This window comes from Ochlerotatus camptorhynchus, unplaced genomic scaffold (genome assembly GCF_037179485.1).
Source record: "Ochlerotatus camptorhynchus isolate MF236.1 unplaced genomic scaffold, CSIRO-AGI_Acam_v1.1 ptg000211l, whole genome shotgun sequence".
NCBI classification, from domain to species: domain Eukaryota; kingdom Metazoa; phylum Arthropoda; class Insecta; order Diptera; family Culicidae; genus Ochlerotatus; species Ochlerotatus camptorhynchus.
In genome coordinates, this window is record NW_027040701.1 from 3765751 (window position 1) to 3787782 (window position 22032).

The 22032-nt window shown below is 38.6% G+C and overlaps 2 protein-coding genes across 3 annotated transcripts in view; one reads left to right on the forward strand and one right to left on the reverse strand.

The window, feature by feature from the left end:
* Positions 1 to 337: 337 nt before the first annotated feature.
* On the reverse strand, positions 338 to 1726 carry LOC135703256 (microfibril-associated glycoprotein 4-like). Its single transcript, XM_065224380.1, has 4 exons — positions 1552 to 1726; positions 1254 to 1499; positions 554 to 1198; positions 338 to 492 (listed from the first exon to the last, which is right to left on the reverse strand). The coding sequence occupies exons 1-4, from the start codon at positions 1689 to 1691 to the stop codon at positions 366 to 368; spliced, it is 1158 nt and encodes a 385-aa protein (XP_065080452.1). The 5' UTR covers positions 1692 to 1726; the 3' UTR covers positions 338 to 365.
* Positions 1727 to 12900: 11174 nt separating this feature from the next.
* The window catches only part of LOC135703276 (rho GTPase-activating protein gacI-like), a 109564-nt gene continuing 100432 nt past the window's right edge, over positions 12901 to 22032 (forward strand). Inside the window, exons 1-2 of one of the 2 annotated variants that reach the window (XM_065224440.1) lie at positions 12901 to 13178; positions 20484 to 20681. In XM_065224440.1, coding sequence (XP_065080512.1) covers positions 20617 to 20681 — 65 coding nt within the window. In that variant the 5' untranslated portion in view covers positions 12901 to 13178; positions 20484 to 20616. Of the gene's footprint in view, positions 13179 to 20128; positions 20682 to 22032 lie in introns of those variants that run through there. The other variant, XM_065224439.1, reaches the window with a different exon arrangement.

Below are 22032 nucleotides of genomic sequence, written 5' to 3' on the forward strand. Positions count from 1 at the left end.
GAAAATATCTCAAACCGCAAAATCCAATTTTCACGCCTGACACTGACGAATCCAATCCACTGTTTCCTAGTACGTCCAATTTTTTTTTTTCTCGTAATTTGTTTTCCTCAACCGCACTTTGGTATTTAAAGATCTCCTGACCGCCAATGACGTTGAATGACAGCATTTCGCGGAGGAGTTATTATCACTTACCATTACCCGTTTTCGCTGTGGGTGATCCGAGCGAAATTGAGTAAACGGTTTTACATCATGGAATAATCGATTTTATTGCCCACTTCTTTACGTAATTATAAATGCTTACAATACAATAGCTGTTTAATGCAGAGTTTACCTTAAATACGAATAGGTTTTTTTTTTCCTGCATTTCAGGTGACGGGGCGAATCATCATCCGTGAGCGTTTCAACCCATAGTTGTAGCCTCGGAATGCCTTCCAACACATCATCGTGGCGAATACCTCCTGTTTCCCTTTCAGATACAATCCGTTGAGATTACTGCAATGAATCATAATTGGATGCTTTACCAAGTTCATCGCAATTTAACATCACATTTCACCTCTCGTGACACGCAGCATGCCACCATCCGCTCTGGTACAGCACAGCACAATTATCAGGAGCATGGGAATCGTTATCGGAATCGAGCGTCGAAAATTTTTGCTTAACTGCAAAGCGAAGGGAGTCTCCGGCGTCTCCACTGTACGTTCCCAAACTGTTGAGGGCGTACTTTTCTTCTGCACCACCCACCAGCATGTGACTATACTTGGCGACAGCCGTTTTCCCATCAAAGTCTTCCATGACAATGTGCAGCTCGTGTTGTTTTGCATACGTGAGTTCGTGAATTTTTTTCAACCCAAGCCAAAATTCACCCCGCAAATTACCGAATCCGTGCTCGTACTCATTCCATCCACGGTAAAAGTTTACTGATCCATCAAAGCGATTTTGAATTACGGTCCAAGCTCCTTCCAGGTAGTTTTGATCACAGTACACATCGAAGGAGTCCTTGAATCCAGACTGTGGATGAATTCGATGAACTCCTGAGCGTAGATCACCAACGTCCGTGCAAGATTGTGGTAGCTCTTTTGGTAGAAGTGTAAGCATCGGCGAGGTAACCTTGGACCGCAGTTGATTGCCAAAAAGTTGTAACAGGAAATCGTTCAAAATTTTCGTTGTGGCCAGGGTTTGTTGAGCTCGGTAAATTTTACTGCAAGATAAGTCTTGTTAAAACAAACGTCATTCAGGATGGTCACTAGAATCACCTGGTGTCACTAAGAACACGAGAAATATTGTATGATAGTAGATCCAGTTCGTTCTTTATACTCGGAACTTCATCGACCAGTTCGACAGTTTTTGACAGCTTCTTCAACTGAGCTTCAACGTTATTCAACACACTAGCTTGTCGCATAACCAGTGCTTCTGTAGTCGTCACCGCCTTCCGGAGGTCTTCGATTTCTGCGGACATCACCTGGTGGTACTCCTTGGAGCGAAGATGATCCTTTTGCAAACTAAAACAGGGATCTCTCGTTAAATTTTCAAACGGTCAGTAAATACACTTACTTGTAGTTGACTGCTTCCAGTCCCGTCATGGTCAGCTCATATCCAAAACTGGAAGAACTAACGGTACTGTTGATCTCAACATCTGTGCCCTTCCCCGGGACTATGAGTATAATCACCAAAACTAACAACTTTCGTTCCATCTTGCGCGGATGCCTGATTACTACTGCAAGCAAGAACTGATTAATCTATATATGCTGTGCGATCGCACATTACAATGCTCTACATCAAGCCAGTTTGGTGGATCCCCGATGGGTTGGGATTTTTTCTTCGTTTCCTTCCTCTGCCTTTCTTCTTAAAAATGTATGATTAATTCTTATGCATCTCCGTTTGAACTTGAAGCTTGGCTTGGCATACTTGATACCTAACTGGTTTCCGATATGCTTTGCTCTGACCAGCTGTCTATGTCCTAAACTGGTTCAACTTTTTTGAATTATTTGTTGTTAATTTAATCCATTCATGCGGCTGATACCATACAGTATTGAACCCGAGGGGGACGGCTCTATCTACGATGCAGGAAAGATAGTGTTTTGCTGTGCGCGCACGATGAGTAGATAAAAGAAGACTGTCTAAATATGGATAATATAAAAAAAAAAACAAGATTATACTGTGACACCTAAAAACCCTCAAAATCTCGATTAGAGCCGTATTTACGGAGATAAATCGATTTAAAGATTTTCATACCAGCCAGCCTGAAAATAATGGGTTTGGAAAAAGAAATTTGGCAAACAAAATTCTGACACCTAAAAACCCTCAAAATCTTGATTAGAGCCGTATTTTCGGAGATATCAGTGCCAACATTTCAAAGGGGCGTAATTGCTTTTGTAAACAATGACTTTAGCCGTCAATTTCTCGCGAATGAAATCTTGCCTCTCTAAAATAACCATGCTAGCTGGTAGAGGAGAAATTCCTCTACCTGCTGGTGTCATTATTTTTCATTAGTGAGCTTTTATTCGCGAGAAATCGATGGCTAAAGCCATTGTTTACAAATACAATTACGCCCCTTTGAAATGTTGGCACTGATATATCAATAGATTTTCATACCCGCCAGCCAGAAAATAGTGGGTATGGGAATTTATTTTGAACAAAAATATGTCTGACACCTGAAAACCCTCCAAATCTCGATAAGAGCAGTATTTACGGAGATAAATCGATTTAAAAATGTTCATACCCGCCAGCCTAAAAATAATGGGTTTCGGATTTTTTTTTTGCGAAGAACTTTCTGACACCTGAAAACCCTCCGAATCTCGATTAGAGCCGTTTTAACGGAAATAAATCGATTTAAAGATTTTCATACCAGCCAACCTGAAAATAATGGGTTTGGGAATTTATTTTGGACCAAAAAATGTCTGACACCTAAAAACCCTCCAAATCTCGATAAGAGCGGTATTAACGGAGATAAATCGATTTAAAGATTTTCATGCCAGCCTGCCTGAAATTAATGGGTTTGGGACATTTTTTTAGCGAAAAAATTTCTGACACCTGAAAACCCTCAAAATCTTGATTAGAGCCGTATTTACGGAGATAAATCGATTTGAAGATTTTCATACCAGCCAGCGTGAAATTAAAGGGTTTGGGAATTTTTTTGAGAAAAAAAATCTGACACCTCCAAATCTCGATTAGAGCCGTATTTACGGAGATAAATCGATTTAAAGATTTTCATACCAGCCAGCCTGTAACTATTGGGTTTTGGAATTTTTTTGGGGGTTAAAAATTTCTGACACCTGAATCTCCATTAGAGCCGTATTTACAGAGATAAATCGATTTAAAGATTTTCATACCCGGCAGCCTAAAAACAATGGATTAGGATTTTTTTATTGAGAAAAAAAATTACTGACACCTAAAAATTTACGGATTTACGGAGATAAATCAATTTAAAGATGTTTAGACCCACCATTAAGGCCGTATTTACGGAGAAATACGGGCTTAAAGATTTGGAAGAAAAAAAATTAAGATTTGCCAAAAACAAGTGCGCGATTAGAACGGAGGAGGATGAAGTAAAGGAATCCAAATTACTGTTGTGATCTATAATTTTGGAATTTCGATTGATGACTGTTTCAGCAAATATATTATATTAACAATATGATCCATTCATGCCTTTCCATAAGCCTGGTACGCAGCTGAAAAGTAATGACGTTTTTACATGCTACGTGAATACGGAATGCTCGTTGTTGTCGTTGATTCCGGGTTTGAATGGATACAAAAATTTGAGCAACGGTATTATGTGATATGAGGGGCTCGGTGGCCTTAGAGCAACCGTTTTTGCTTACTGAGCACCCGCATAAACGATAACCATAAAGAGTGCCTAACAACCTATTCGGGTTATCATCCCAACAATATGTGGTACGGTGGCACGATTTGTGGTATCGTTCATGTATGGTGCTCGTTTATTAGGGCAGAACATCATGAGTCTAATCTCAGGCCCATCCACATTCAAGATTCATCAATCGTTTTATTTGTTAATATGACTACATGGTAATAATAGCAACTCGGTTATTAAAAAGGTGCTCGTCTGCCTAGTGGCAAACGTTTTTGCTTATTAAGCAGAAGACCGTGGGTTAAGTCCCAAGCTCCTTCGCGTTATACGATCGTTAGGACATCAATTCAGCTTATCGTTTACCAAAACGAACCCTGCTGCAAACCCAACCCTCTTATCCAACATCCCAGTGATTCCTCGTGGAAGTGCAGAGGTGTTCTCGGCTTCCATCAAAGCGAGTGTCATGTCAACACAATCCTTCCCATTCCTTTCTTGACCTGTGTTCGGGCGCGGCCGGCGCTGGTATTGCCTAATTTAAGATCACCAGTTTTTACACATTGAGGATGATTGCTAGTCCCAAGCATCGTCTATTGGTTCTCTGTGTAATTACAGCTGATCTGGCAATAACAGAGTAGCAACCGTGGGCGGTCAATCAAGCTCAAGCTCAAGCTACGGGATAGGACACGGAATGCTAAAGAAATTACTTTTCCTTAGAAATCGGTAAAGAAAAGATCGATTCCATTAGTATCGTGATCGACATGAAGATGGCGCATTCTGAATGCAATTTCAAATTTTCTTGCGGAATAATGGTCTGATCAATTATTCCGTTAGGTAATGTTAACGTTTGTTGTAAAAATGATGTTTTGGATGCGTTTTAACAACATAAAAACTGATAATTGTTGATTTCAAAATTAGACGACACCCCCCTATGATCTCAAAATTTAGCAAAAGACACCTCCCTATAGCCATAGAGGTAACTCTAAGACCACTGGGTCCCGAAGAAAATCATTATTATTTTTGGCTCACTCAGTACCAGAACAACGGTCCCAAGCAGTCCCAAGCTATTTCACTCACCCCTGCATGTTCTGCATGAATCCACACACCCCTGATGTTATCTGTCAAACTTTCATAGCGAATCAAAACAAACATAGTGTAGTAATAGAATTTCAACTAGAATAGGGTACGTTAATCGTTTGCTTGGGACCAATAGGCTACTAAAGTGGTGAGCCAATTTAAAATCGTTAGTTTCGTATTGATTGTTGCTATAGCTGTCCAATTTACTTTTGGGAATATTCCTCAAAAATTACTTTTCCGTTTATTTATTACCATTATTTCCATTAATTACATTTTACAGGCACGTTTGTCTGACGTGTTACTGTTGTTAACAAATATCATAGAGGTAACTCTAAGACTAGTAGCATAGAGGACCAGAAGGTCCCGACGAAATGTGCTCAACTTTTTGGCTCAGCTCTGGTACTCTCTTCGGTCTCTAGCTTATCGATTCACCCCTCGAAACATAGGTAAAACCAATAACCCCTCATTTTACCTGTCAAACTTTCATAGCGAATCAAAACAAACATTGCGTAGTACTAGAATTTCGATTAGAATGGGATACGTTAATCGTTTGCTTGGGACCAATAGGCTAGTCAAGTAGTGAGCCAATTTAAAATCGTTAGTTTCGTATGGATTGTTGCTTGTAGGTTCCGAAGAAATGTGCTCAACTTTTTGGCTCAGCTCTGGTACTCTCTTCGGTCCCAAGCTAATCGATGTATGCCTCGAAAAATAGGAAAATCCACGAACCCCTCATTTTATCAGTCAAACCTTCATAGAGAATCAAAACAAACATAGTGTAGTACTAGAATTTCAACTAGAATGGGGTATGTTAATCGATTTGCTTGGGACCAATAGGTTAGTCAAGTAGTGAGCCAATTTCAAATCGATAGTTTCTGTCGCGTCCGGGCACGCTTTCAATTAATTATATGATTTGAGTAGTAGCTATACTGCAGATCCGAGAGATGTCGCATCTTCAGTGATAGGAAAATCTTTTTTGCAGTATGGAGAATATCAGAAAATCTACGATTTGTGACTTAACATGCTTTCACAGAAGAAAACAAATAGACGAGTGTTTACCTTCCCAAGTAGCATTTCTTGTTTTATTGCACTCTATTAGTGGTTATTGAGATCAATTTCATAAAACCGCCAATAAAATTAATAGCTCCAGCACAACCTTTTGATAACCACTATAAGATCGTCATACAGCTTAGTGGACCACTCTTGAAAAGGTTTATAAAGCATGTTTGAGAATCACAATAAAGCTGTCTTAAAACCTTTTGTCAGGAAGCCTCATACTCTACAAAAGGTTCTCATAGCCTCTATAAGAGTACTATCAACAATCAATACGAAACCAACGTTTTTAAATTGGCTCACCACTTTAGTAGCCTATTGGTCCCAAGCAAACGATTAACGTACCCTATTCTAGTTGAAATTCTATTACTACACTATGTTTGTTTTGATTCGCTATGAAAGTTTGACAAATAACATCAGGGGTGTGTGGATTCATGCAGAACATGCAGGGGTGAGTGAAATAGCTTGGGACTGCTTGGGACCGTTGTTCTGGTACTGAGTGAGCCAAAAATAATAATGATTTTCTTCGGGACCCAGGTGTCTTAGAGTTACCTCTATGGTACTATTGTATCCAAGCAGTTTTATTACGCTTTGGTGAAAATCAGTTATAAAGCCAATTTAATTTGTATTGGCTTCAAAGCAACCGCCATAAATTAGCTTGTTGTTGTTCTGTTCTGCTGAAACTTTTTTTTTTTCCAAATGGAAATCTTTAGCGGTAAAAATAGGTTTGAGTGTTGGTGTCAAGATCACCATGCAATCAATTTTGTTTCATGGCGACATTAGTGATAATCTTAAAGTAAATATATTACTTTTTAGAAGTTCCAAAACATATGCGCTTGAAATGTTATCGTGTATATTGAGATAATATGAGCGTTAAATAAATGCGCCTCCTAAATAATTCAAGTTAACAAAAAAGATTGTTTCATAAATCAAATGAATTTGATGGAATCACCTTAATTTTACAGAAAATAGATCTCAATACATAAATTCATACCAATGCACACCTGAAATCATTTCGGATCTCTTATTTAGCCATTATTTTATTGAAATTTCTTTGATTTTATTCCAAGGCTAATGGCATTTTCATAATGACAATATGGCAACAGAGGACAGCAGGCAAGAAAAACATCAAGCGCAATTTCTTAAAATGTCTAATGCTTACATTGCACACTGGGTCAGGAATGCAACCTAGCGGAGCAAAATTAATAACTCCGAAACGAAGCATTTCCGCGACTTGGTGTTTTCGGCGAAATTTCTCGTCATAATAAGGACCATCTATTGACATAAACAAATAGTTCAAAACTCTTCCGCAAAGATGGTGCCACAATCTAACTTCTTTCTCTGACGTTTTGGAGACTTGATGTCTTGGACAAAGTTGTTTATCTTGACAAAATGAACAGCTCTTTCAAAGACCTTAAATTTCCACTGTCTACTGGTTCCAAGTTATATGGAGTTAAAGAAAAAAAAAGTTGAAAATATGGTTTTTTTTTCTGTTTCGGTTTTTTGCTTACAGCTTTATAATGTTATATTTTTCTCTTATGCAAATACATTAAATAAATAGCTTTTGTGAAGAAACATACTGGATAAAGCTTCAAATTTCAAAGACATTGTTGAAAAAACGAGAAAAAAACACAATTTTGACATTTTCAGCAAAAATTAAGCAATTCTCGATAAACAAAATATCAAAATTTGAGAGAGGTTTATTTTGGTGTTGTTTTTTAGATTTCTTCATTTTAGTGGAATATGATTTTTTTTCTATAAATTTTTTTAATGCATTGAATTTGTGTTCCGAAGACTTCACGACTTTGTCAAAGTTGGTTATTTTGATAAAATAAACAACTTTTCTTAATACGTTAAAACTTCATAGCCTACTGTTTTCGAGGTTTTGAACTATTTGTTTATGTCAATAGATGGTCCTTATTATGACGAGAAATTTTGACGAAGACACCAAGTCGCGGAAATGCTTCGTTTCGGAGTTATGAATTTTGCTCCGCTAGGTTGCATTCCTGGCCCAGTGTGCATTGGATGAAAGCAGGAAAGAGAAGCATAATGCATGATTTTATTACGAGCACTATTTTCTTTTTACAAGAGCAATTCAAGCTGAACTTTGCATTAGGTCCTAAGTAACATTGATCGATTCTCTTCGTCGACTTTCTCTTTCGTTAATAACTTATTCACAGAACCGTTTCTTGATGTGTTTGTCGTATTGGATGCTAGATAAAAGCTTCTTTTATCGATTTATGTGCTGAAAATACCTGGGAATGTCTTTACATGACCGTGGGGATGCAAAGAGAAAGTTGACGAAGCGAATCTGTCAATATTACTTAGGACCTAATGCAATGTTCAACTTGAATTCATTGTTTTATTTGAGGGCAAATGTATATTCCTATTCTACGGGTGCAACCGATGAATTTTACAAACATTTAGAAAAGTTTTGAATGGTACATTAACCTTTATGAAAAGTTATGCGTGATTTCAACCTTTTTGCCCTAGGACTGTCACCATTCCATGTATTTCGACCAAGATTCGTCCGTGTCACCCCATGTATATGCGAGCGAGAATGGAAGAATCATGGAGATTGCTGACGTTTTTCTTATGCACACTACGTCGCGTATACGTATACACGAAATGTTTTCATGGTCATGCTAACAATTTTGTTGATTTTCTTTGCGCTCCGCTTGGAAGTACCGGAAAGTTTTGATTCTTTTCTATGTTGTAAACATAAACCACCTATTTCTGACAAGTCGCAACTGAATGCTTATAATTGTTTTAAAATAACTGTTTCATGGCCAACTAGTTTTATTGCGCTTACTTATAAAGCAACGAAAGGATTTATTTTTTGGTTTTATAAGGGCAATTCATTTTACTTTTTTGTATACTTCAAAGCAATCATAAAACCTTTCATAAGTGAAAATAGCATAAGCATCAGTTGGTTTTTTAATTAGCTTTATAGGGGTTTTGTAGATAGCTATAAGAATGTTTCATGACTTGCATTGTATATGACCGTGATAAAGCTGTAGGTAATGGTTGCAGCTGCAATAAAACCTTTATAAATTTTGAATATAGCCAAGCAGCTCTAGATTTGTTACTTGGGTTATCACCATAGTAATGTACTCGTGCAATTTTTGTGCATCTTAAACTGCCCATAAAGACGATAATGAATAAAATCTTAAAATTTTCATGCATTTCCAAATGGTTTCCTACCATTCTCATACATTCGAAAGTGACTGGCCCTCTGGATGTGGATGATGTCAAAAACAACAAAACATGATTAATTTGCCAGTCGACACTCTTGGCCATGGTGACTGCTGATAAGCTGGATCCTGTCTACACCGTCTGGGAGTGCAACTTGAATTCGGTGTAAAAAAAATTCAAAATCAACTGTTAGCCTTGAAAAAGGCTGTTTGTTGAACACGCTGGTTCGTTGCGCGGTACTTCTCGCGGTTACTGCTGTTGCTGGAAGGCGTCCTCTCGCTGATTTGATGCGCGACACTGTTTGCGGTTACTGCTGGAAGGCGCTCTCTCGCACCCGATGGTTCACCGCTCCGTTTCGCGGCAACGGGTCGTGGTCTTGTTGCCGTTGCTCTCTCTCTCTCTCTCTCTCTCTCTCGGTTCGATGCGCGACACTGCTCGCGGTTATTGCTGTTGCTGGATGCTACTCTTTTCACATCAGTTGTATGAATCCTAATGCGCTTTTATATGAAACATGTGCCCACGGTTTTTCGTTCCCCGCGTTATAGGCGATCCTGATTGGTTGACTAGTAACCGATTTTCTATTGGCGTCTTGCAGTGAAACTTTTCCAAGATTTCGCCACCTACATTTCGAAGTGAGAACTACTAGAAGGAGGATAGTTTCCAAATTCTCCAAGTAAAACAGACGATTTTTGGGGCAAATCGGTCCATAAAGAAAAACTAATAATTTCCGGTGGATACTTTTACTTGAATCGTGTAAGAAAACGTGTTTGCAAACTAACTGTTATTATTTCGGTATGGATCGGAGATGTTTTCATGGAAAATTATGCATAACAAGTTTGCACCCACAGGGAGAGGTTACCTCCTGCGCAGCTGCATTTTTCGGAAAATGGTGAATATGTGCGATTTCCACTAGGATGAATGTGGAAATTAAGTGAAATTAAGGAAAGATTGTATCATGCTGGTGATAATGAAAATGGTTGTATAGGACGCTATTATTCGATAAATGTTCATTTTAGCCTTTTTTAGGTAAACAGATTGATACTCACAATTTTCGACGGAAAACGCAACGGAACTTGATTTACTCAACACGCACCATACTATAAAATGGTGCTAGATGGTCTTCAAAGTGATAACAAGATGACAAATCATCTTTATTTTGAGTAATTGAGTAATTTACTTCTGTTTACCATCATATTTACGATGCAGCATTGGTGGAGCCGTGAAATGAAATGAATATATCTTATGAAAGTTCAACTGGAAAAGTCTAGGGAAAAGTCAAAGATGCACATCAGTCTGATCGTAAAAACGTTTTCTTCTTCAATTCGAATGTTATATTGGAAGGATTTTACACAGGCTTGATGAAAATTATGATTCAACGCTAATTTTCACGAATTTTATATGCAGTCTGTCAACATTATCATCATCATGCATTGGCGACATCTACGTCGAGCGTTTACGGCAATCTTCCAATTACATCTAGTTCTCCATGAGAAATGTTCGCGAGTCATAATAACTTTTCGCAAACTTGTCTATCACTGGGTATCATGTATTCACTTTTTTTTTCTTTTCTCTCAATAATAAAGGGTTAGTTTATTTTATTTTCTTTATTTTAAATCATTTATTTTATTTTATTTTTAACTCAACTGTATCTACTACAGTTTCGTATTGATTGTTGATAATATGGTAAAATACATACATTTTAAATATTATACCAGTTTTCAATCGGTTTACCCCTTGTGAAGATAAACAACTGCATTGGTAGCCTTTTTGGCCACAGAGGTGCTTTCATCGCTAAAATTTAGGTTCACCAGCTAAGCGAAAGAGGGGATCATATTGTTAATATAATAAATTTGGTTTCAGTGAAAACTCGGTGTTCTATTTAACTGAGTTTCAGTCATTTCCCGTAAAACTGCCTCGGTTACTTTACGGTCAATTCAGTACTTACTATTACCAACAATCAATACGAAACTAACGATTTTAAATTGGCTCACCACTTTAGTAGCCTATTGGTCCCAAGCAAACGATTAACGAATCCCATTCTAGTCGAAAGTTTGACAGATAAAATGAGGGGTTATTGGTTTTTCCTATGTTTCGAGGGGTGAATCGATTAGCTTGGGACCGAAGAGCGTACCAGAGCTGAGCCAAAAAGTTGAGCTCGTTTCTTCGGGACCTTCTGGTCTTAGAGTTACCTCTATGCTATTACCAACAATCAATACGAAACTAACGATGTTAATTTGGTTCACTCCTTGACTAGCCTATTGGTCCCAAGCAAATCGATTAACTTACCCCATTATAGTCGAAATCATAACTTCCAGATATAAGTGCGTGATATTTATAATACATCGTAGTAATTTAAATACTTTGAAGATAGTACTAATTTGAATCTAAATACTTTAAACGGTATTGAAAATAATTAACAAATAATTAACGATAATTTATGTAATGACAAATAATTTAACTATATTGAAAATAATGTAATTATAATTTTTTGTGAGTAATTAAAGTATTCATTGAAATTAAGAGTGTATTTAAAGTATTTAATGCAGTAATGGCAAGATTTTAAATATTTGGTCAGCAGGCTGTGTAGTATTGACAGACTAGTGCGTGTCCCTCGGTCGAAATTCTAGTACTACACAATGTTTGTTTTGATTTGCCATGAAAGTTTGACAGATAAAATGAGGGGTTCGTGGATTTTCCTATGTTTCGAAGGGTGCATCGATTAGCGTGGGACCGAAGATAGTACCAGAGCTGAGTCAAAAACATGAGCACTTTTCTTGGACCTACTAGTCTTAGAGTTACCTCTATGATAGTAGCTGAGCTAAAAAGTTGAGCACGTTTCTTCGAGACCAACTAGTCTTAGAGTTACCTCTATGCCGCAAATTAGAAAGAAATTTTCTGTAAAAAAATTGTTTTACACATCAAGCACAGGTAAAAAAAACTATACCGAACAATCAAATGCTGAATTAGTGTGTCTACACGTTTACTTTAGTTTACTCACCAGGTGAGTCGATCGTACTCAATGTCAAAATCTGAGTAAACGAGAAATGTCAAACTGAGTAAAAGCCCTCTCAGTCAGCCATACCCGGGACTTAAAAAAATGCCAGCCGGGTCGGAGCAAACGTTCTAAGAAACGGCAAAATTATTGTAAAACATCGGCGGTATTAAGGTAAGTTGGAATTGCATGCGGAGACGATTTTCCGTCGTCTTCAGATCCAGTGAATTTAGAGCAGGTAATTTCCATTTCTTTCTTTTTATCAAACCAAAGAAAAACCCAAACCTCCCGGCTGAAAATATCACTCTGCGCGAGAACTTCGTTTACTCAAAAGTGAGTAAAAGTGCACCTACTCACTTTTGAGTAGCTATACTCCCGCTGAAATGAGCATGTTCGACTCAATTTTGAGTTGGTGCTAGTTTCCGATTTCTATCTATGTGATTCGGAATGAAGAACCACTCAATTTTGAGCTTATATCGTCGACCGTGCATAGCCGATGTTTACCGAAGATTCAAACCATTAGCTTATAAAGAAAATTACTTATATCGTAAACCTATTCAAGTTCACATGTTGCCCAGCTTACCACCCACTTAACGGTACGCAGCATAATCTCTCACACACAATCGAACAATGGTCCATTTGTGACAGTTCGTTTTATGCTGTCATTCAACAGCATAACTGTTGACGCACTTGTAGTGGTGCACTCAGTTCAGTGTTCTACAAGTTCCAATCTGCATCGGTATTTTTTTTAATCGTTCTTTTAGTCAGTCCAAGTCCATTGCGATTATTGTCGAATTTTGTGCATTGTGTGCTGGAGCTCGCACGATACTTTGTCAATATTGAGGGTCTCGTTAGCCTCTGTAAGCCAGTATCGGTCTTGTGCGGTGCGGTCATAATCGGGAATTTTTATTCGGAAATACTCGAGTGTGGCGAAGAAGTTCAATGTTGATGTCAGCCGACTTCTCGTAGACAAAATATTGCGAACTCTACTGGGAAAGACAAACAGGTCGAAGAAAAGAAGCAATAATACGTGGTTAGTGAGCGGAAGGCAATAAGAAAAAGGTCTGTGTGAATCATCTGATTGGGGGACTTTCTGGTTCGTTTCGATGGTGATTAAAAAAGGAACGAAAATAATTGTTGTTTTTCGGTGGAATTCGCGCTACGGCTATCGTTGGTGATAAAGATGAATAATTTAATTACGGGAAAATGTTGCTCTAAATATATCGTGTGTGTGTTCCGATTTTTGCTGTTGGGGGCGCAGTTATGTTTTTTTTCGGGGTCAACGCGACCGAAAATGGTGATCTGATTAATTGGTGGATTTCTTCAGCAGCACGAACAACGAATCGAATCAACCGAACTATAGTGACTAATTTTAAACCTTTAAAATATTTCAATGTCAAATTTGGTACGATAAATTACATTTGTGCAATTTTTTCATGAACCCGTTTGTGTTGGTGCAATTCCCAGTATACTCCCTTTATTACTGTGTATTGATGGATATGGGTTTAGTTCTGGGTCTGGCGCTGGGTCTTCATATCTTTTCGTTTTCGCTCCCGTTCCCGTGGCCGATGATCTCATTCACTACTGATGATCGCCCCCGAACCGAATGGCGATGGCAAGGTTGTGTTGGTGTTGGTGTGTGCGTGTTTGCTTGTTTGCGGATTTGCATCAGTCAATCGAGAACCGTAAACATCAGTAGTACTTCGCAAAAGAGCTTTGGATGTGGTGTCAAGCCAAGAGAGGGATGCCGTATTGGTGGATCGGTGCACTGGTGTGTTGGTGCCGAGATGAGTAAGTTACCTTTACGTACACGGTGGGTTCAGCGCTGATAAACAAAGCCGTATAATTTATTTGTGCAACATTGCATACGAAAACCCTTGACGATAATTGAACTTGTCAGTTTGGTTTTTGCATATCGAATGACTTTTATGTTATAATTAACGTCTTTCTAAAACCCTAACATATATTTTTCCAAAGCCACGAAATTGATACTCACTAAATTAATTTCATAGTTGAAGCGTAACTATTCAAATCGACGAATCAGGTTTTGTAAACAATCACTTCAATCGACGATTTGTCTTGACTGCTAACTTGCAAGCAGGGTTGCTTGCACTCACTTTCTATAAAAACATATTTTTCGAAATTATGCAATCATTAGATGATATCAGGCATAACATTTGATAACGGCACAAAAGCATTTGTAAACAAACTTTCTAAGGACCTTTACACGCGAACCAAAGTACGCCCACACAAACCAATAACATCATCGGATAGGAGCAACTATCATCTTTCCGAAAGTGGTATTGGTTTGCGTGGGCGTACTTTGGTTCGCGTGTAAAGGTCCTTAGAAAGTTTGTTTACAAACTCTTTTGTGCCGTTATCAAATGTTATGCCTGATATAATGATATGCTGTACTTGTAAGTAATGAGAAGAGGGTTTAATGTATGTGTTTGACTCATAAAACCAGTAAATTTTGCTTTCAGAGCGTCACAATAAGCGATATTATGATTCGTGAGCGTTCACTCAGAGTGAGCACTCACGAGTCGTCAAATTGCTGATTGTGACGCACTGAAAGCAATATTGACAGATTTTATGTGTCAAACACATACTTCACGTTCTCATCTTGTAACTTACAAGCACTAATTATCACTATACCATCTCATGATTTCATAATTCTGAAAAACATTTTTTTATAGCAAGTGAGTGGAAGTAACCCTGCTTGCAAGCAATCTCTGCAAGCACAACCTGCGCTGGTGAAGAGGTTCTAGACTTATCAGTTGACATCGGTGTTCATATGGAGGCAGTCGAAGAGGGTCATTACACGGCAAGTTCTGCAAAGCAAATCTGATGATATAATGTTGAACCCTTTATAGCCGGCAAGCGTGTAAGGAGCCCATACTTGAACTCCGTATTCAAGAATATTGCGCACCATGGAGCAGTACAGTACAGCGTGAATATCACTGAATTCGACACAGTTTTTTATGTCTTTACTCTTAGGTCTTTAAAAAAGTTGACTCGGTCAAGTTCTTCTGAATTGAACGAGTAGCGTAAGATTACTTGCGAACGCGTTCATTTCCATCCCATTGAAAAGACATCAGTTAGATACAGTTTCAAGGTCCAAGCAGTGGAGTCTGAACCAAGACAATGATCCAGAGTCACTCCAGCTGTACAAACTGATACCGGAAAAACTGGCCCGACCGGAGGTTTTCTTAAAAAAGGCGATCGAGTTCCTCAGACCGCTGTTTGACAAAGACCTCGGCTAAAGGAATATCGAAACGCATCTGATTGTTTTTTAAATCCAAAGTCACCGGGTCAAGCTTCTGTTCAAATCGCTGGATTTCTTCCGAGGATCGCAATCGGCTGCGGCGATCAACGTCGGAGTGCCACCGAAACAATCATGTGCGAAAGTAGCAATCTCGCGGCCATAGTAAAATAAAAGCCATCTAAAACTAGTCAAGCCAATTTCGAATTGCCCAAACTGAAACACAATGCAGATTACCTAGTAGCATAGGGCCGATTTTCTTCCTTTCTTACGTTATCTCTATAGTAAAACAGACGCAATTTCGGCACAACCGGTGCTTTGTGGAATGTGGATGCAGCGAAACTGATCATTAGCCCTGATTTTGGTCTGCCTTACGCAGAATGAATCACTGCTTTGGACAGGCATTAGGATGTGCACTGCTGGGGAATCTGTACTAGGTTTTGGGGAATCTATCGTGGGACTTGGCTGAAAATTCACGGGTATGGTTCTCCGAATCCATAAATTGGTATGTGTCAACAACACATATTTGACACATGCACTTCGCAGGCTGAGAGAAAGTACAGTGTTGCCAATGTTGACGTTATGGATTTTACATATTTGTTGATGTCCGCTGGCCACCAAGTTCTCTGGTAACGCAAGCTCCTGCTCAGAGGAAGCGTTCGTGGGCAAGTAACCCCCGATATCTTCTACAAAAGATCACGACAAGTGGGGAAGGTTGTAGTCACCAACAACCAAAACAGTATCACATACAGCAGCAGCATTTAAAGTCTGTAAGGCAGCTTCGGAATGCCGAGTGTAGCGTTTGGGTTCGCTATTCGGTTCCAGATAGATATCACACACGAAGACTGATCGCCATTAAGTCGAACAGGAACACTTAGTAAAGATCGTTTCACTGCAATGAAAACTCCTTCGCCTTGTTGAAATTGACTGGTAGCGTGACTACGATCACAGTGGTAAACGTTGTAATTCGGAGCCAATTCCGAATTGTTTACGTCGCTGCGAAGCCATATTTCCGTTAGCACAATCACGTCGTAACCACTCGATGCTGCAGCCAAGAAAAGTCGTTGCATACCACGCACGTTTTGGTAGTACCACAGACAAACAGACGTAACACTTCATTGTGTATCTTCGTTCACAAATTTAACGGTTGATTTGAATATTATCAGTTCCGCGAACAACTCGCCGCAGCGCTGGCATCGGAACACTGACGTTTCTATACATTCTATAGAACTTTTATGCAATATTGTTTGCGAGTTAGCGAGCAAGCTTGTTTTCCGCGAGAAACCCGAGAGATGTCGTTACTTAGGTCCTATGTTTTGAGATACTATGTTTTGAAGAAAAACTTTTTCAAAGCGTTACGTTTGTTTGTCTGTGGTAGTACACAGATAGTGTGAAATCAGACGTAGGCGATCAGAAAAATGATCCTGGTACCGGGAGTTGTGAGCTGCTTTCTTTGCTAATAAACAGAGTGTTGTGCCCTGAACCTTCTCACCTTCGATATGTAGTGGATAAAATTCGATCAGAGTTCCAACACTGAGAAACGCAGCGGCAGGAACGGTAGCACCATCATCCAACCAGCCTCGAATTTTATTGCCAGGGATCTTCTTGCAGCGAGTGTATCAGGAGGATATTAATCCGTTTTTGCATCACAATAAAACTCTTCGTTTGATGGAAACACTTAGTCAAAACACTACATTTATTTGCCTTATCAATTAAACTACACGATTATACAAAAAGGAACACGACAAGCCAGGTCGACACACTGATCGGACGTTATCATCCTCTCTTATACTCTCATTAGATCACTTTAGCTGCTACATATGTGGTACCTACTGACCTAAGCTACCAGAGAAGAGATGAATTTTTATATACCTAAACCTCGATTCCTTATCCCCATCATTGGATGGTATATATTGTACGGTCTAGACTGTAGACAATAGCCCAAACGTAAACAAATCCGCCCGGCGGTTGCACGGACAGGCTATTGTACTGCTCAGCTGCAATAGATGGATGCCAGGGTTGTAGTTGACAGGGGATCTGGATTCCGAACACAGAGGTTGGCGATTGATCGCTGCAGGCATTATTTCATAACTAGATGTAGGTAGAATTTGAATTGGCGACGACGTAAGCACAGAGCGGTCGGTAAGAGTATTAATGATTGCAGAAATTACTTAAGAAATCTCGCCATAATTGGATAAATTATAGTTTTTTTTTTTAAATTAGTTTGGTCACCGAAGTCAATATCTTCATAATTAACAACCTCTTCTACAGCATGCCCTGGTCGAAATTGCCTATATATTGTTAACGTAATAATGACTTCAAACAACGTATAATTTTCCCATACTCAATTTTGAGTTCCGTTTACTCAAATTCGCATAAACGCAGGAGACTCATAGGCTGAGGCAATCTTTCCTTGATTTTCCTTAAAAATCTAGTTGATAAAGCCCTGTCAATTTAGAGTCGGTACGCTTTCAATCGGATGTTACTTAGAATCTGTTTAAAACGTTATTAGCAGAAAATGTTATGTACTTATTGTAGTTTAAAGATACAATATGGGTTTTGCGATTTTCATTCCTCTCGAATGAAAATTTAAACTTTGGGCTTGATAAGTGCCATCAACTTCTGCGCACGCTGCTAATGAACTTCACCGGCTGCTTTTTTTCAGTATCTGGCCATTGAAATAGCATCCTTAGCCATTTTCCAGTATTCTTCAGTTAATCTTTGATTATACCCCAATACATTTCGGCCGGAAATCCCGCATTCCTTTCTCAATGACGTCTACTCCATTATCGCGATACCACTGTTGCGCATTCTTACGGTTATGGCAACTCGTCAAACCATGGAATTATAAGGCAAATCAGTCTACGAATATACTAATACAGACTGAGTAAAATTGTCATAGATTTTCCTCGTATTCATGCAGATTTTCTATGAATATCGAGGCAAATCAGCCGATGAGTGACCTGCGTTTTTGTAAATTTGTGTAAACGAATTTAAAATTTGAGTCGGATTCAACGGCGGTCCACATTTCCAAAATTCGCCTTCTCAGTTCGATATCTTCCGTTACTAGGTGAGCCTTAAATATAGAGTCCGAGAGAGCTGACTGTATCTTAATTTGAGTGGAGAGCACGGTATCAATACACAAAGAGCAAGCAACAATATAGACAATTGACACGACAACGAAATAAAGGAAAATAATTGGGTATTGAAGTAAATGCATATTCGTACTCTGCATTAAACATGTGACCAAAACCCAAAATTTCATCAATTTTGGTACACTGGAACTATTTTAAATAAGTACGATTACATTTACAAAAATCACCTTATTAACACCCCTCGGTGTCATTTTGTATGGGAGCGAGCTGTCAATTTGTCATTTTAGTGTCAAACAGTGAAGTTATTATTTTGCTTTAAATCTTAATTTAAAAATCGAGATGAAAGTGTGTGAGTTCGAAAAAAATATCGCTGTGCTCAGAAAACGAAACTCTTTCAGATGATATATATAATTAAAGAAATAATTAAAGAACCCAATTTAAGAATTGTGATTTAACTCGATACCTTCCTAAGTGGATGGTTTCCTTGAATTTCGAGTTTGCAAGAGTAAACCGGCGTTTTAGAGAAAAAGACTCGGGAAAACCGATCATATTTTTGAAAAGTTCTTGAGCGATAATTTGTTGCATGATGATTCAGAGCATCGCTCGTCCAAAATTGAGCACTGATAAATTTTGAATACCATTTTACATTTGTATGGATGTAGGGTTTTTGATCTAATTTCCGTCCTACTAAGCACAACTCTCGCTTTACCTCTATTTTTTGAACGGATTTGAACAAAAAATTGAATATTGCTGTGAACGATGACTTCTAAATTTATTCACCTTTCCATACGTACAGCTGGATTCGATAAAGAGTCACAAATTGTTTAGATATTGTTTAAAATCTAATACTGCTTCTTGATTCTAAATTCGTCTTATGAGTTTCAATTCCGTCCTAGCGCATTGAAACGCCATTAGATTTTCTTCGTCCTACGGATAAACGTAGAAAAAGGGGATTCACAGGGAGCGCTTCTTTTGTTTTGAGAACAATGAGCGTAAATAGTCATACAATGCGCTATAATAGGATTTATGTTGTAGCTAATGAACTAACGCATCCGAACAAACCTATTATTGATTTGTACATGGTGAAATTATTGATATTATTGATCTTTTCTGATCGATAGAACGGAAATGGGCGATTACGACGAAGTAGCGCTCTACCCTATAGGCCTCTAAAATCACTCTCAAAAACAAGTTGATGTGATAAGCTTCGACCCCACCGTGCAGCGTAATTTACTCATCACTACTTACTTCATAAACAAGCAAACACAATTCTAACGCCACACGTGCACTCACACCAGCGCTAACGTAAACATACTTCTATCTCTGTTCAACAAAACTACTATCCATCCTTCTAAACCAACATCAGCGAGCGATGCCACACATTCATCTCCACTGCCCGTCGATACACACAATCTTTGTGCGCTTCTGTTTCTGGCCATTTCCAGCAGTTCACCGTTCCGTCAGATTCCAAACACCGTCGCTGTGGGCGAGTCGCAAACGGAGTGTCTGTGTCACTCGTGTTCGTTCGTTCGTTCGTTCGTTGTTGTTTTCGTGTTTTCCACCCCATTTGACAGTTCGTTATCGCACACTCGGTTCGGTCGAATTTTATTGATTTGTTATCAGACAGTGTATGAGGCAAAGGTAAACTGCGACGAGGACGATGATTCTGGAACCGATTCGTAGTCGGTTGGTGCGAACAAAGTGTCAACTCGTTTGAAGAGAAATAAAAAAATCCGCTGTTTATCATTGGATTCGGACGCCCAATCGTATACCACCTACCTTTTCTGGGTGGTGCAATTTTACCAGTGCTCGTTATCAATTTCGTTTCCACCCAAAATAGCAGGAAAAGTTTTTGGGGCAGTCGTGTGATGTGCTGAAGAAATTAGAGAAGCAACGTGGCGCGATGGTGAAATATCGCTGCTTCCGGAAGTAAACCCTGAGAAGATCAATTTGGAATAGTGTCCTTGTGTGCAAGCGTTGCTAATAATCATTATCGAAATTCCTTATCAGGTCTGGTATAGAGCGTAAGTGAAGTGCAGCGAAGAATAGCGGATGCTTTTACAATACAACTGAAGCAAAATCAATGCATCTGGTGACGGAGATCTCGCCGTACAGCAGTGATATCAACCAGTAGCGGAGATAAATGAATAGGAATATGAAACGCCAGCTGGAGAAGTTTAAGGAGGAGCTCAAGTCAAATTTGACAAGGTAAGTTCCATGAATGTAGTACAAGGTACTTAACTTACCCACGGAGAATGTAGATTGTGAAGAGTGCTCGTTTTGACATCTATTTCTATTGTCTGTCCTTTGCCGAGTTGAATTCGAGGCTGACGGTATATCGTAAGGAGAAGAACGGGTTTTGATTTTCAAGTGTTTGTTTTGATTACTTCATCACACTGTTATTGAAGGCATGTGCTTCTGATGCGGCTCAGAGATGGTTTTCTGTGAGTAGTTCATCTGAAGGCAATGTTTTAGACTATAACTGGAAGGTTCAGTTTGTGGTTGATTGGTTAATTGGATTGGAGAAGAAGATACTACAACTCTATACTATTGAGGTTTAAGGATAGTGAGAGTGTTTCGTATGCTGATGTGAGGAAAGTTGCAGTAAACAATACGAAATGAATTCTTAGTAAGCATCAGCTTATCAACTCGAAGAGAACTATGAAATACAATTGATACTGCTAAACTGCCGTTATACATATAACTGTTCCATGTTCTATGCAATCCTTATGCACCGTGGGACTCTTATGAGTATAACGCCAGTATACTGCACTTAAATCAATTTTAAATTGTAATTATGAAGCTTATTGTTGTTTCCGGATAAGTTCCACGAGGTAATATCATTCCGGGAAGAGTTTGATTAAAATAAAATGTTAGTAGAATTGCATGTCAAATTCTGTCCAAATCTTCGTTGAAAATCTACGCAAAATATGGTTTCGAGGAACTTCAGAGAACAGCATAATAGAATCACAAAATTTACTGTCTTATTCGAATTTTTCATGAAAATGAGTTATACATTTCAGGGTGACCAGTGAACCGGGAAATTGGGAAATTCGGGAAAAAGTCGGAAACTCGAAATCACCGAGAAAAAGGGCCGTGAATTTCGATGACAAACCGCAAAAAAATATACTTCGTCCTCTCTTCGAAAAAAAAAAAAAAAAAGATTCCGAACTTGAATTTTCGGTGGTTCTGTGGAAAATTCTATGACAGATTATCCCTAAAATTCATCCACAATTTTCCGTAATTTATTTTACATACTCATCATAATTCACTACATAGAAGTGTCAGAATCATAAAAATATTTGAAGTCCATGAGTCTTAATTTTTTTAAATCTTAGATCACAGACAAACAATTTTGTTGATTGAATATTTCTCACTGTAAAACATCGTCGCTAAAACATTACCGCCATCTGTTGAGTACAAGGGAATTAACTATGCGCGCCACAGGTGGCGGTACTACCAACTACGATACTTTTAAATTGTCCGTTAAATGCTTGTTCGATGAACAACTTACGAGTGTTATGTCTGTTTATCTGTGCTTAGATATTTAAAACGCAGT